The sequence below is a fragment of the Echiichthys vipera genome (assembly GCF_963691815.1).
Source record: "Echiichthys vipera genome assembly, chromosome: X".
In the NCBI taxonomy this organism is placed as follows: Eukaryota; Metazoa; Chordata; class Actinopteri; order Perciformes; family Trachinidae; genus Echiichthys; species Echiichthys vipera.
In genome coordinates, this window is record NC_139825.1 from 12,841,603 (window position 1) to 12,856,134 (window position 14,532).

The 14,532-nt window shown below is 39.4% G+C and overlaps 1 protein-coding gene across 1 annotated transcript in view; it reads right to left on the reverse strand.

Annotated features, from left to right (window-relative positions):
* Positions 1-1,314: 1,314 nt before the first annotated feature.
* lrrc38b (leucine rich repeat containing 38b) overlaps positions 1,315-14,532 on the reverse strand; it is a gene marked incomplete at its 5' end in the record, with an annotated part of 28,286 nt that continues 15,068 nt past the window's right edge. Inside the window, one exon of the mRNA XM_083938415.1 lies at positions 1,315-1,780. Within this exon, the coding sequence (XP_083794541.1) occupies positions 1,533-1,780 (248 nt within the window). The 3' untranslated portion in view covers positions 1,315-1,532. The remainder of the gene's footprint in view (positions 1,781-14,532) is intronic.

Here is a 14,532-nt window from a genome sequence, read left to right on the forward strand (position 1 = left end):
AAAATATTCAAAAACAGTCGGACAAGACGCACAAAAACTCTGAGGTCTATGGAAAGATTTGTAAACAAAGCAACGCATCGCGATGACGGCAATCAATGCGTGTGACGTGTTACGGCGTGATGACGTATGGACAAGATCCCCAACTACTGCTGCAGAAAACATCCCTCAAACCATGACACTTCCTCCTCCAAATTTAGCTGACTTATTTACATACTTTGGCTTCAGTCTTTCCCCGGTCCTATGCCCAACATAACGTTTCCATCAGACCCAAATAAACTGAACGTACTCTCATCACTGAAGTGCACTCTGGACCAGTTCTCCTGTCCACACAAAATGCTCCTCAGCAATGCAAGTTGAGCTTTTTATTATTTCTGCTGATGAGAGGTTTGGTCACTGCACAGTGGGCTTTCAGTCCAAAATGTCTTAAATGGTGAGAAGCTGTGTGCAGAGACAGATCCTTGCCCTGTTCAGCACTTAACTGGCGAGCAACTCCAGATGCAGTTTTGAACTGATTCCCCATTGAAAGTCTTTGCATATTCCTGTCCTCTCATGCACTTGTTTTACGTGGACGAAATTAATCTGTGTCCTTTTAAAGTTTCAATATTCTTGAAATCACAGACTAAATGCCCAACCTCTCTCTGATGGCTGAGAGGGTCATCCCTTTGGGCCTTCATCTGGAAAACCTGCTATCTCAGGGTTTCAGTCAGCTTAGAGCCATCGTGCAAAGTAACTAAGAGAGCTGTCAGATAAATAGTGTCCAACAAGTTACAAGTAAATGTGAGAAGTGCCAGATGAACACCAATAACTGGGAGGGATCTGAAAGTGTTCTCTAATTTGCTCACTGTTTTTTTCATAAAATAAAGGTTTTTGTTGAAGTGCCTTGGTTATTAAAAAAAAACATACTTGTACAGCAGTGTTATAGAGACAGCGGATATTCTATCAAATTCTGAACAGTGAAAAAGAAGAAGATTTCAGAATGAATCGAGTATTAATAATTTGCTCTCTAATTTTGATCTCCAGTGTATATGTATGTATATGGGATCATGGATTCTGTCCTACATAGAAAAAAATGATTACAAGTTGAGAAATAATCTCCTTGTCTAATACTAATGTGACAGCACTGCAGCAACACTTCTTTTTTAATCCTTTACTCTTTCGTTATAAAGGTGATCACCTCACTATATCTATGTAGGATTACAACATTGAGCTAAGATTCAAGAGCCATAAAAGATGACCACAGGCTCTCACAGCCAAAAATATGATCTCTATAATCTCTATTGTTCTGCAATCGGAGCAGGGCACTCACTCATTTTTATTTGGACTATGGCTCATTGCTTGAGAATGTCCTCTGTTACCATATTTTATGTGCAAAGAAAACAACTGCCACGGCACCAAGGTAAGATCCTACCGTTAAACAGTTCTAAATGTTCACCAGGGAGGAGGCAGCATTAAACTTGTCACAAAGCACACTCTGTCTGCAGCGTCCTCGCATTGTTTGTAGTACCACGTGGGCCCTTAAAATAAAACCTTTCTCACTCCTCACTCTCCTCCTCATCTCCCTTAGTGCCTTTACTCCAGCGCTGGAAGCAATGAACAGTTGAAGCCAGGAAGAAGCTTGTCATGATGGCCACCACAGACACTGATATGCCAGAGAAAATGATGATGAGCAGGTCTGTTAGAGTCAGTGTGGCCTGGCACTCACGGAAGCTGTCCTTAGAGAGCTGGGTGAGGGATACACGTCTGCCGTCCATGGGGAGGGAGCACTCCATGCCTTCCACTCCTGCATTGAGAAAGGAAATAAGATTAGACAGATTTACTAGACGTGCTGAAGCAGTTGCAGTGAATAATGTCATATTTATGGACTTTCAGATAAATGTATTCACATGGCAGCCACTCAGAAATTGCATCGTATAGAACAAGCTCACAGTGCAGCAACATCTGTGCTGTCTGTACAGCACAAATGAAGGAATTATATCTCCGCAAAGATTTTCAATTTAATGTGATGCATATTTACCCATAGGAGACATAATTCACACAGCCCACACCTGCTCAGAGATCTGAGGTGATCAAAATACATATTCTGCAAGGTGTTGATGCACCAGCAAGTATTTAATTCAGAAAGTGTTGTGTTGTAAAAGAAGTGAATTCAACAGAGCAATGCAGTTTGTTTTCCTCAGAGTGGGAGCTGATTTAATGATTGTAAGGTCAATCAGAAGTCCTTACTTATGAGATGAAATTGCACTGTGGTTACAGTACACCCGCCCACAGCATGACAGCGGGTTTATGGAAATCAAGTTGAAATACTAAGAAACTGAAGTTCAGTGATACTGTAATTGTATAGCCTTCTGCTAACTATACATATCTGCTACCCTCTATACAGAAAAAAAAGTAAAACAGTAAAAAAACATCATTATACTGTTAAAAGAAGCTTAATTTTTGTCTTAATCTGTCTATAGTGTAGTGTAAGCTGTTCTGAGTGGTAGCTCATCTCTGTGCCTCTGACAACATCACAAACTAATTCGCATATTTTGTACATGGTTTGGAGAATGACGTCGACATCCATTTAAATAATTTCAATTTCAGCTGCCGGGAGAACAAGACAAATCTCTAAAAATACACATCCTCGTTAAATATGACATGTTGTATGATGTACTGTACACATGTACTGAAGAATTAAAAATCAATGTGTTAGTGTGTGTATTAGTAATAATTCAATTAATAATCACGTGTTAGTGTGTGTATTAGTAATGATTAATAAGAGTGTGATAATCAATGATTGAAGAATTAATAATCATATGTTAGCGAGTTTATTAGTAATGTTTAATAAGAATGTGATAAGTGTGATTATTAGGTATGATCATTTAAAGTGTGATAGTGATTATTAGTCCAAGCTCAAACTTTTCTGTTTCCAAAAGCACACAAACTTTTGACTCAATCTTTTTCTGCTTTCTCCAAAAGCACAGGAACAGTAAGTCGGTCAAGGTCACAAAGACAATGAACTAGCCATGTTGCAAATATGCACCTGGCAAAGTTAGTTGAGATTAGGGAAGTTGCTGTACGTGTTGTGCTTTCTTCACAGATAAAGAAGAAGACTCCTGCTCTACAGAGGCTACTCCTACGCACAGGGAGGAAGATGGAGGCTGGAGCAACTGCTACTTCTAAAATACACATATGCACGCACAAGCAGACACATAACCACGCCTTTGTAACAAGTTTATATGCTGGAGTTTTTAGAATAGATATCAGAACTTCTTGACTCTGATCACGGGTACTGTGTGCTCACAGTCACTCTAGATAGAGAATAGAACATTTCTCCAGACGTCTGTATCATCCGATGTTCTTCTGCTAATAAATGCCTGCTGGCGCACTAAACTACCAACGACTCTGCTGACTCCAGAAAGCCTCCTGTAGAATTTGAATTACGCAATATATACTCTGCTAGGTCCTTTTGATTGGTGTGAAATTCTGAAAAGTATTGTGTAAAATTCCTACAGAGAAACTTGGTGACCCCGGACGTGATTCTGACAAGGAGGCTCAGGTAAAAGGAGCTGCAGAGGTTGGACCGGTGACCACGCGGAGTCACTGGGAACCTCCTGGGGCCGACTGAACTTCTCCACAAGGGCCCATCACTGACAAAAGGTAAGCAGTCACCTATTCTTCTTAAGAAGTGAAGACTGTGATTCGGCCTTAAAATCTAAATTGGTGGAGAATGTCAGTATGTTTCCTAGAGGTTAATTTGATCCAAATTTAGCCGGGGGACTGACGATTGAAAAAAGGCCTGTTAAACTGATTTGGAATCAGTATAAGTAAAAGGTAAAGGAGTGTTGGGATCATAAATCCTGACAGGTCCTAGGCGCATAAACGGTGCTCAGTAAGACGTTCAGGGAACGCAGAAAGGCCGGAGGCTGTAGAGACCCTCGAATATACATTAGGCATTAAGGACTAAAAGCGCCACAGGGGGATAGCCCCTAGGTGAGCCTAGAAAGCCACCATAGGTCTGGGACCTAAAGGTTCTGGGAACCAAAGAAAAAAATTGTAGGTCTGGGACCTAAAGGTTCTGGGAACCAAAGTATAAGAAATACTTAAAAGTTGTGTTTATTTGTGGGATTGTTTTGTGGGAAGTTTCGAGGATAATAGAGAACACAAACAGATAAAAGTGTGAGTAGGTTTCTGTGGTGGTGGATACACCCTGTCTGTAGCCGCTGATGGTGAAACACTGTCAGTAGAAGCTTGTTGCAGACATCACAGAAAAGCCTGACGATTAAACTCACCACTGGTCTTCTCTTATCTGGGGGTACATAAATAACGGGGCTGTGACACTCGGCTTTTGGTCATTAAAAGTAGTGATTTATATCGTCTCACTCCGCTCTATCACGGTAGAGTAGAAGCTTGAGTGAGGGGAGGATCACTGGGGACTAGATCCACTGACCGGATAACGAGTGTGTGTGAATAAATAATAAATAAATACCTGTGAATAGTACTTTAACAGCTGAAATAACTATGACAGGCCCTGTAGAGTCCCGGCTGATTGATGGTCGGACTCTTTAACTGATGGTTCACAAGTGTTTATTTTTGGGCAAAATAGATGATACAGTTGCTCCATTAAATCTTTTGACACCTTAAAGACTCTGAACACACCGTGAACACAACGTGAACAATAAGAGTAAGAGCTATGGAATGAAACAAAAATAATATGTAATAAATAAATAAATAATACCATCTATATAATATCATGTTCAAAAATATCAAAATAGTGTGTTTTTAACCTTTTACAGAAAATGAATTGTCATTTACAATCATGACATATCCTTTAAACCTATTTTATCTTAATTATAAACTCAGAATAGAGTGCAATAAACAAACATATTTAACTTAAAAAATGATATTATAACAGTTATTATATCAGTTTGCAGCTTTAACTTCCAAAGAGTGTTAATGCACACAAAAATAATGCTGTATTTATTAAAAACTAGCAAGCAGTGTAATGAAATAATTGTCTCCTTCAGAAAGACAGATGCTCTGAATCGCTCCAAAACAGCGTTACTGATTAAATTAAAAGCTTAAAATAGACTTGTATAAAACGATGCAAAGCAACACAAGGACATCCCGTTTTGATAACGCATTAAGCACCACATGAAAACAAAATGATGACAAACCTTGTGCCCTTATCAGCCAGGTGCTAAACAAACTTGTCGGTTTACATTTCCTTAAGTTTTTGCACTTTTGATAGACCCGTTTGCAATACACTTAATTTCTTGTAAAGTTGTTATTTTTTTCTCTTTTCCGGTTACACTCTATCAAAATAAAAGCACAAGCCTAAAAACAGGAAGTAACGGTAAAAATAAACAAATTGTAAGAGATTTCTCATGAAAATGCAACTACACATTTTGGGAATATGATGTGCTATATTAAAGGTAATTTACAGGCCCAGGATTAGGTTGGGATGAATACTGGCAGCGAGTAGCAGGACGGGTGAAGCGAGCCAGAGAATATGGTAAAATATGTATGTATATGTATGTAATATATGGTTCAGTTAGAGGAGGAGTTAGAGGAGGACAGAGCACGTGAAGAAGTAGTGGGAAACAGAAATAATGGTCTGAGTAGGTTGTGGCATAAGAGAAAGAAGGAGGAGAAGGAATAGGAGAAGAGGGAGGAGCGAAGAGCAGATTTGCATATGGCCGGACTGGCAGCTGAGAGTGTAGAGACAGCTGAGAAATAGGGCAGAAGAGAAGGAGGCAGAAACAGTACCCCCACCCTATCCACACCCACCCCCGTCACCATCAGCCCCTTCAGCAAGTAGAATATACCCAGATTTGTCTTTACAGTTACCTACGATTGAGGCAGAAGGAAGTATGAAGGTAAGAATGAGAAGAAACGCAGAATATGAGGATACAAAAAGAGGGAAGAAAGACTATAGTATAATAACAGGTGATTCTGAGAGGGTGAGACTTCAGACAGAAGAGGAGAGACAGTGTGAGGAGGAGAGACAGCGTCAGAGAGGAGCGCAATGTGAGGAAGAGAGATTGCATGAGAGGGCACAACAGAAAGGAGGGGCTTTCGGAGAGACAGTATGAGAAAAAAAGTATGAAAGGGAACATGGGAAGTCAGGAATACTAGGAGAAGAGTTAGAGGGAGAAATAGAGGGAGCAGCAACACACACGACAGCGACACAAAGCAGGAAAACCCAAACCTGAGACTGACTTAACTGACTCAGACCACTCTGACTATGACTGTAGAAGCCAGAAAAGCGACAAACACGGGAGAAAGAGAGAGGGATTTAAAAACAAACACGTAAATCTAAAAAATCAGTATGATGAGTTCAGGCTCAGAGGGGGAGGAAGAGGAGATACTATGGTCAGAATGCGGAAGCAGAGGACCAGGAACTAAGACTAGGGACAGGACCACCGATATATATAAACAATTTAGTTTAGCAGACAAGGAACACATGAATGCACAACTACCACCACTTAGTGACGGAGCTGGAATATGGTTACAGAAATTAGCTGGTCTAACCGTAGGCACAGAGCTCACCATGAATGAATGAACTTTATTTTTGGTTCTACATTAGATGTTAAATAAAATGACATAATGTTTTGACAATTTCAACCAAAGAAAGGATTTGGCTGAAGCAACTTGCTTTTATTAGCCAACCCTAACATCACAGTTCTGACTTATTTACTTATGATTAAACATATATTTGATTAAAAGTATATTTACTTATACTTAAATAAATGAAATCATTTACTTACTTTATATACATTTAAACATATTATACATATAAACATACATACACATACTCACAAAGCAAAAATCAAAATCTGCAAAATCAAAATTCATATTTGCTTAATTAAGGTTTACTTTTTAATAATCAAAATGAATAACATTTCCATTTTTATTTATTTATTTATTTTGCTCTTTTCCAATTATAACATTTATACATATGCATTAATTATTTTCAAATTTCAAGGTCTTTTAAATCTCGGTTGTGTTGTAATTACTTTCAGTTCATCATTAAGGTCATTCCACATTTTTACACCAATAACGGACGCGGACGCGCATCTTTGTCTAATGTTAGTTCTTGCTTTTCTTGTTTCAAATCGAAGCAGTCCTCTTAAATTATAGCAATTGTTTCTTAATTTAAATAAAGATTGAATACTTGTAGGAAGATTTTTTACAGCTCTGAATAAGATTTCAAGTATTTTTAGCTTGACTATATCCGTAAATTTAAAATATTAGATTTTATGAAAAGCTCCTTAGTAGAGTCACGGTATCCCATTATAGGTGATGTGAGAGGATTAAGATTCAAGATTCAAGAAGCTTCATTTATCCTGAGGGAAATTATTTTGCAACAGTTTCAATACAAAGGTGGGAAAAGATCAGAGTAACAACAAGCATAGAAACATAATCAAATAAAATAAAGCTAACATCAAATAAATCAAACAATAACTAATGTGACAGAGTGCAACAGACGTTGTGGTTAAGCGCAGGTTTATACAATATACAACAATACGCAGCGTGCAGTTTAGCAGGATATGAAATAAAATAAGTACAAACTAAATAAGTGGTAAAGAGCGATAATTGAAACAGTGTTAAAAATGTAGCAGCATTTCCTACAGAACTCAGAATTAATTGGAAAGAAATACGGATTAGGGACAACAGACCAATTAGATTTAGATGTAGGAAAGACTGGCAGGAAAGGTCAGGAACAAACCCAGGGTCAGATCCACTGCAGGGATCAATGTTTAAAGCTGCACTTATGAAAGGAATAGATAAGGAAGTGCAGGCAAAGATGGAGGATGACCCCAGAGCAGACACAGAGCCTCCACACATATGGATGAGGACACTTCAACATCACATGCGTAGAGCAGATGAAAGAAAGGCTGCGAGCAAAACAGAGATAGAGAATTTTAAAATATAACTGACCAAATTACAGTTAGCAAAAGCCAGAGAGGAAGGCACAAGCCACAAACAAGCAGCTAATGCAAAGACACAAGATCAGATGAACCAACAACAGGCCGAGCCAGCGCCAATAGGAATCCCCAGTTCCAGTTGCCCCACTTGCAGGCCAATTCTATGCAGGACCCCCTCCCCAGGGACCATGGAACCCACCAGGACCATGGGGCCCACCACAAACACATTATAGAGGAGGAAGAGGACGAGGCTTTAATCCTCAAGGAGGTTATGGAAGGGGCAGGGGCGGATCACCGGGGGCTAGGGACAATGGGTGTTTCGTGTGTGGAGGTCATGGACATTGGGCACGAGACTGTCCACAAAACCAGAGAGGTCTACCAAGAGGGGGACCCCTGCCACAGCGGCAACAACAGCAGGTGCCATCACAACCACAACTGGCCCCAGGTAACCAGTCGCCCCAAGGCACCGGGTATCCAGACCAATACTAGGGGTGCCCAGGGTCAAGGGCAAGGGGAGAGGCTGACTCCTTGCTACGTGAGAAGTGAACGAACGAAAAGTGAACTTTTTAGTCGATACAGGAGCAACACATTCAACTCTGATACAACCTCAGTTCGGTCAACAGCTCTCCAAATATTCCATAGACCTTGTGGGATTTGGAGGACAGCCAATGCCACTCCCTTTCACAGAACCCCTCACCACTAAAATAGCTGGTTACCAGTTTCATCAAAGCTATGTATATACACACATATCCTATGTGGCCCACAGGGGGTGCAAGTTCATTTCCCTAATAGGGTAAAAATAGACTGTTCAGAGACAATTACTTCAAGATGTAACATTGGACAATGGATCCTAGGGGAAGATCCTGATCAGCAGCAACAGTCGGCCAACGTTTACTGGACTCAATTGAAAGAGGACCCAGACCCGCCAATTACCAATGTTTTGAAACTGTATCAACAATGGACACCGTGGATTCACTCAGTGCACCCATATGAACCGGTCCCTGACGTTCCCCACTGTACTTTTCTCTATGACCGTACCCAAACTGAAGAAGTGTAGGAAGAAAGAGTTAGGGAAGTAGAGGGTTCCCCTTGGACACTGACTTTGGACTGTATATATCAGAATCAGAATCAGAAAACCTTTAATGTCCCGCAGACGAGGAAATTCTTTTGTCACAGCACCAACAGAATATTACAAAATAAGATAAAAAATAGCAAAAATAAGCAATAAAGTTAAATTTTAAAAAGGTAAGAAATAGAAATAGACATATATACATATTCACATGACATGGTGCAGTTGTTCTTGTTTTGTTTGTTTTGTAATAATATAATATGGAGTGAATAAATATGAGTAAATAAGACCAAATAGTGCAAAAACAGAAGTGACCATAGTTCATAGTACATATGTATCAAAGAAAGGAGTAGTAGCACAAGTCCTGCTCACTGCAGAGCAGGCAGAGTGGTACAACATGGGTGACACTGCAGCACCCCATATTAGCTTAGCATTAGGAGAAGGAAGTCAAGCTAAAGATTTAAAACCCATGGTAAAAACAAAATCTCAGTTACAGGACTGGGAACAAACCACAATCCCGGCAGTCACATACTCTAAAGAAGGACAGGTGTACAAGATCACTCATCACATCACCTCACAATCAGAATTAGAGAAAAAGGTAATCCAGGCATCCACTCAAAATTTTGACCAGGCATAGTGTAATAGCGTTAATCTCATCATCCGTTTTTACCCTATCAGACTCTCGACTGAGAAAAGTAGAGGACGGCTTAGATGCAAATATAATGTACACACACAAAGGAGTTAATGCAGCGAGCTGTTTAGCAGTTCCAGATGACGAAAACCCACATGACTGCATTCCACTGACAACGCAAGCCACTATAGTGAGACCCGACTTGCATGCAAAATCACAGGATCGACCAGACATTGACTTGTATGTATACGGCTGCTGTTTCAGAAAAGATAATGCAGGACTAAGCGCAGCATAGGCAGTGGTAATCAAAGATCAGGGAAAGTTTGAGACACTAAGTACAAGAGAAGTGAAAGAAAAAACCGTCAGCTCAGCGAGAGGAAGTGATGGCAGTGACAGCAGCTTGTAAGCATGGTGAGGGAAAGAGAGTGAACATATACGATAGATAGATAGATAGATAGATAGATAGATAGATAGATAGATAGATAGATGGATGGATAACTTTATTTATCCCTGAGGGGAAATGAGGTCATCGTAGCAGCGGTACAAAGCAATCAGAAGTACTAAAAATAAGATATAAAATACAAAATAACAATAAAATAAAATAAAAGTACAGTATCGCAGATAAACACTATATTACAATGTGCTATGTGGATTTTAATGTGCAAGAGAGATAAAGGTGCATTTCAGTGATAGGTCACTTTGAGTAGTGTGAGTTTATTCCCTGAGCGTCGCTCAGTGTGGCTGTGCAGCGTTGTACAGTCTGATGGCAGGCATATGCAGACTCTGCATAGGCCAGTGCAGCAGTGCATTGTCAGTTAAAAGAGTGAGAGAGAGCAGGTTTTGTGACAGCTTCAGGTCTGCCTATTAAGCATGAGGAGGAAATGAGGACAGAGAAAATAGCTAAAATGATGGCAACTATAGGTTTATCATGATTAGACTGTTTGCCTATGGCATTATACTCTAAGAGGGCTAGTGTGAACAGAGAAAAGAAATTAACCCCTTATGAGTTATTTACAGGTCGCACCATCCCTGGACCAAGACACCAGGAACCGCTGCAGCCAGGGGCCACACCAGGACTAGCACGGTCCCAGGTGACTCAACTCCAAGGCTGGGTAAAGACATTGTCAGGAAGCCAAGGGGGGTCAGGACCAGTACCCGCCTCACTGACTCTGTTAGGAGAACCTTGGGTGTATGTATAGATATTGAAAAGAAAGTGGACACAATTGTAGGTGGACAGGACCCCATAAGGTAGTGGAGCGAACCTCCACAGCAGTAAAAATACAGGGAAGTGACAAGTGGATTCACCTTTCAAGGTGTAGACAGGGAGAGGGGCCCAAAAGGTCCTTAGATCAAGTCAGAACAGATCTAACCGAACAGGGTTAAGGGACTTCTGTAAATACATATAATCTATTATTGACTCACATACACCATTAGTAAAAACACCACAGTATATAGAGTGAAAAAAAAAAAAAAGCACAAAAACAAACATTGTGTGTGTGGACACTTAGTGTGTTTATTGTAATATTCATTATTTTAGTAGTAATCTATCTCATATGTGCATGGTTTGATAATTGTTAGAGTTATGGAACTTGGCAGGCCACGTCCGTGGCATCCCTTTAGACATCCAGGATTTTGTGGTCTCGGAGGAATGATCACTCTGGTGAGTGATCAACAGGGGGAATTGAAGAATTAAAAATCAATGTGTTAGTGTGTGTATTAGTAATAATTCAATTAATAATCACGTGTTAGTGTGTGTATTAGTAATGATTAATAAGAGTGTGATAATCAATGATTGAAGAATTAATAATCATATGTTAGCGAGTTTATTAGTAATGTTTAATAAGAATGTGATAAGTGTGATTATTAGGTATGATCATTTAAAGTGTGATAGTGATTATTAGTCCAAGCTCAAACTTTTCTGTTTCCAAAAGCACACAAACTTTTGACTCAATCTTTTTCTGCTTTCTCCAAAAGCACAGGAACAGTAAGTCGGTCAAGGTCACAAAGACAATGAACTAGCCATGTTGCAAATATGCACCTGGCAAAGTTAGTTGAGATTAGGGAAGTTGCTGTACGTGTTGTGCTTTCTTCACAGATAAAGAAGAAGACTCCTGCTCTACAGAGGCTACTCCTACGCACAGGGAGGAAGATGGAGGCTGGAGCAACTGCTACTTCTAAAATACACATATGCACGCACAAGCAGACACATAACCACGCCTTTGTAACAAGTTTATATGCTGGAGTTTTTAGAATAGATATCAGAACTTCTTGACTCTGATCACGGGTACTGTGTGCTCACAGTCACTCTAGATAGAGAATAGAACATTTCTCCAGACGTCTGTATCATCCGATGTTCTTCTGCTAATAAATGCCTGCTGGCGCACTAAACTACCAACGACTCTGCTGACTCCAGAAAGCCTCCTGTAGAATTTGAATTACGCAATATATACTCTGCTAGGTCCTTTTGATTGGTGTGAAATTCTGAAAAGTATTGTGTAAAATTCCTACAGTACCCATGTACCCATGTACTCATGTACTCATATATCAGTAAAGGGCAGAGTCTGACTCAGGGGTACCTTGACCAAACTAATCTTCAGTATGGTAAATCTGTGAGATGGCTCTCTCTGTGTCTCTGTCACTTTCACATAATTTATTTTTCAGACATTATTTAAATGGAAAAGGGCAGTGACTGGCTTATTGTATTTCAAGGGTACAAGTCTTGCATTCAGCCTACGTCTTCTAGTCAATATAGTTGAGATCAAGACTGGATCATTAGGGGAGGTTTTAAAAACATATATGTCAAAGACTGATTACTGAAAATACATTTGAGGATGTTCACTTTCACATGCTTAGTTCATGTAACTCATTGATCTTTTAATTTTTTACCATTTGTATTCATTAACTTACACTGTAATGCAGTGACAGGCCAATGAATGATGCATATCTCATAGCAGTGTAAACACTTCAGATTACAATCTATACAGCCAGTAACAATCTTCATATTGGCAATATACTGTATGGAAATAACTAGACACATTGATGTGGATGTTAGCTTATAGGTGGGTAGAAATGAAGCCTTTCAATTCAATTCAATTCAATTCGATTCAATTAAATTTTATTTATAGTGTCGAATCATAACAAAAGTTATCTCAGGACACTTTACAGAGCAGGTAAAGACACCACAATAATGACTTATTTATGATTTACATAGACCCAACAATTCCTCTGTAGAGTACGGTGGCAACGAAAACCTTCCCTTTAACAGGCAGGAACGTCAGACAGACCCAGCTCTGTGGAGGACGGCCATCTGTCTTGACCGGTTGGGGAGGAAGAAAAGGAGAGAGAAAGAGAGAAAAGACACACAGATGGACAGAGAGAGACAGACAGACACACTTCCAGAGATGCAAGCAAAGCCTAACAGTAACTATAATAATATTTATAGTAATGTGAATATGACGTATATGTTAAGACAGTTAATACAACAGAATATTAGAAACAAGCACAGCTAAGTTGACAGAATATGAAAATGATAATAATTATGGTGGCAAACATGATCAATGATGAGTAGTGGCAATAGCAGCTACGATACAGCTACAAATTTTATAGTTTATTAAACTAGTGATAGTATATATGAGTAACAGTGATAATAGCAGCAGGAAGCGTCATGTAGGACCACGGCAGCAGGGACCACCACGATCAGCAGAGACCTGCGAGACGACAAAGCACAAACAACTCCGGGGAAGAAGCTGAATTAGTAACATGCATTGATGAGACATGAATGATACAGACAGAGAGGGGAGAAGCTCAGAGTATCAGGAAAAGTATTATCCCCCGGCAGACTAGGCCTATAGCAGCATAATTAAGCAGAATAAAATCTTATCGTAAGTCCTAGCTGTAAGCTTTATCAAAAAGGAAAGTTTTAAGTTTACTCTTAAATAAGGGGACAGTGTCTGCCTCCTGAATAACATTTGGGAGGTTGTTTCACAGGAGAGGAGCTTGGTATTTTAAATTCTATTCTAGATTTTACAGGTAGCCAGTGCAGAGAAGCTAATACAGGAGAAATATGTTCTCTTCGAGTTGTTTTAGTAAGCACACGAGCTGCAGCATTTTGGAACAACTGGAGACTCTTAACAGACTTATTGGAGCAGCCTGATAATAAGGAGTTGCAATAGTCCAGCCTAGAAGTAACAAATGCATGGACTAGTTTCTCTGCATCTTTCTGAGACACAATGTTCCTAATTTTTGCAATATTACGCAGGTGAATATATGCAGTCCTTGTGGGTGGCTACTTTTACTGATACTGCACATGCAAATGCATACACTTGGCAGTACATCAATTTTGGGTCTTTGCTCAACAATCAGCACAATTTGCAGCATGCTTTGTTCTGAAAAATCTCATACAACTAGATATAATTATGTCCATTCATCAAACTACCTTGATTCTGAATTAAATTTGCATTTGTTATTAAAGCAAAGTGAGTATAAATCTGAACTTACAATGAAATAACAATGGAATAATGTGTCAGTTATGTATAGCGTTGTACATGTACAAAGAAACTAAGTTAAAGAAAGCAACTTGAAACAGCTTTAAAGGTATTAAGTGACAATGAAAAAATAAATAATGGAAATCAGAGATGGCATGGATTTGGTTTCCATGCTTCTCCAATTGACTCTGCCCAGCATTAATTAGGTTTGTACCTGAACTGTTAAAGAGCTTGATAAAACTTAGTGACATTAATCCCTTCATACAATTTACAGATTATCACATTTCCTCGAACATTCAATTAGTAGACCCAAGATATATACACACACACAAAATGCCAAACTTCCAGGGAAGCCAATACATTACATTTATGTTTTTTTTTCTAAATCACATTTCAAATGCCTGTTTTTGCTTGTGGCTGCTCTGAACATGTTTGCAA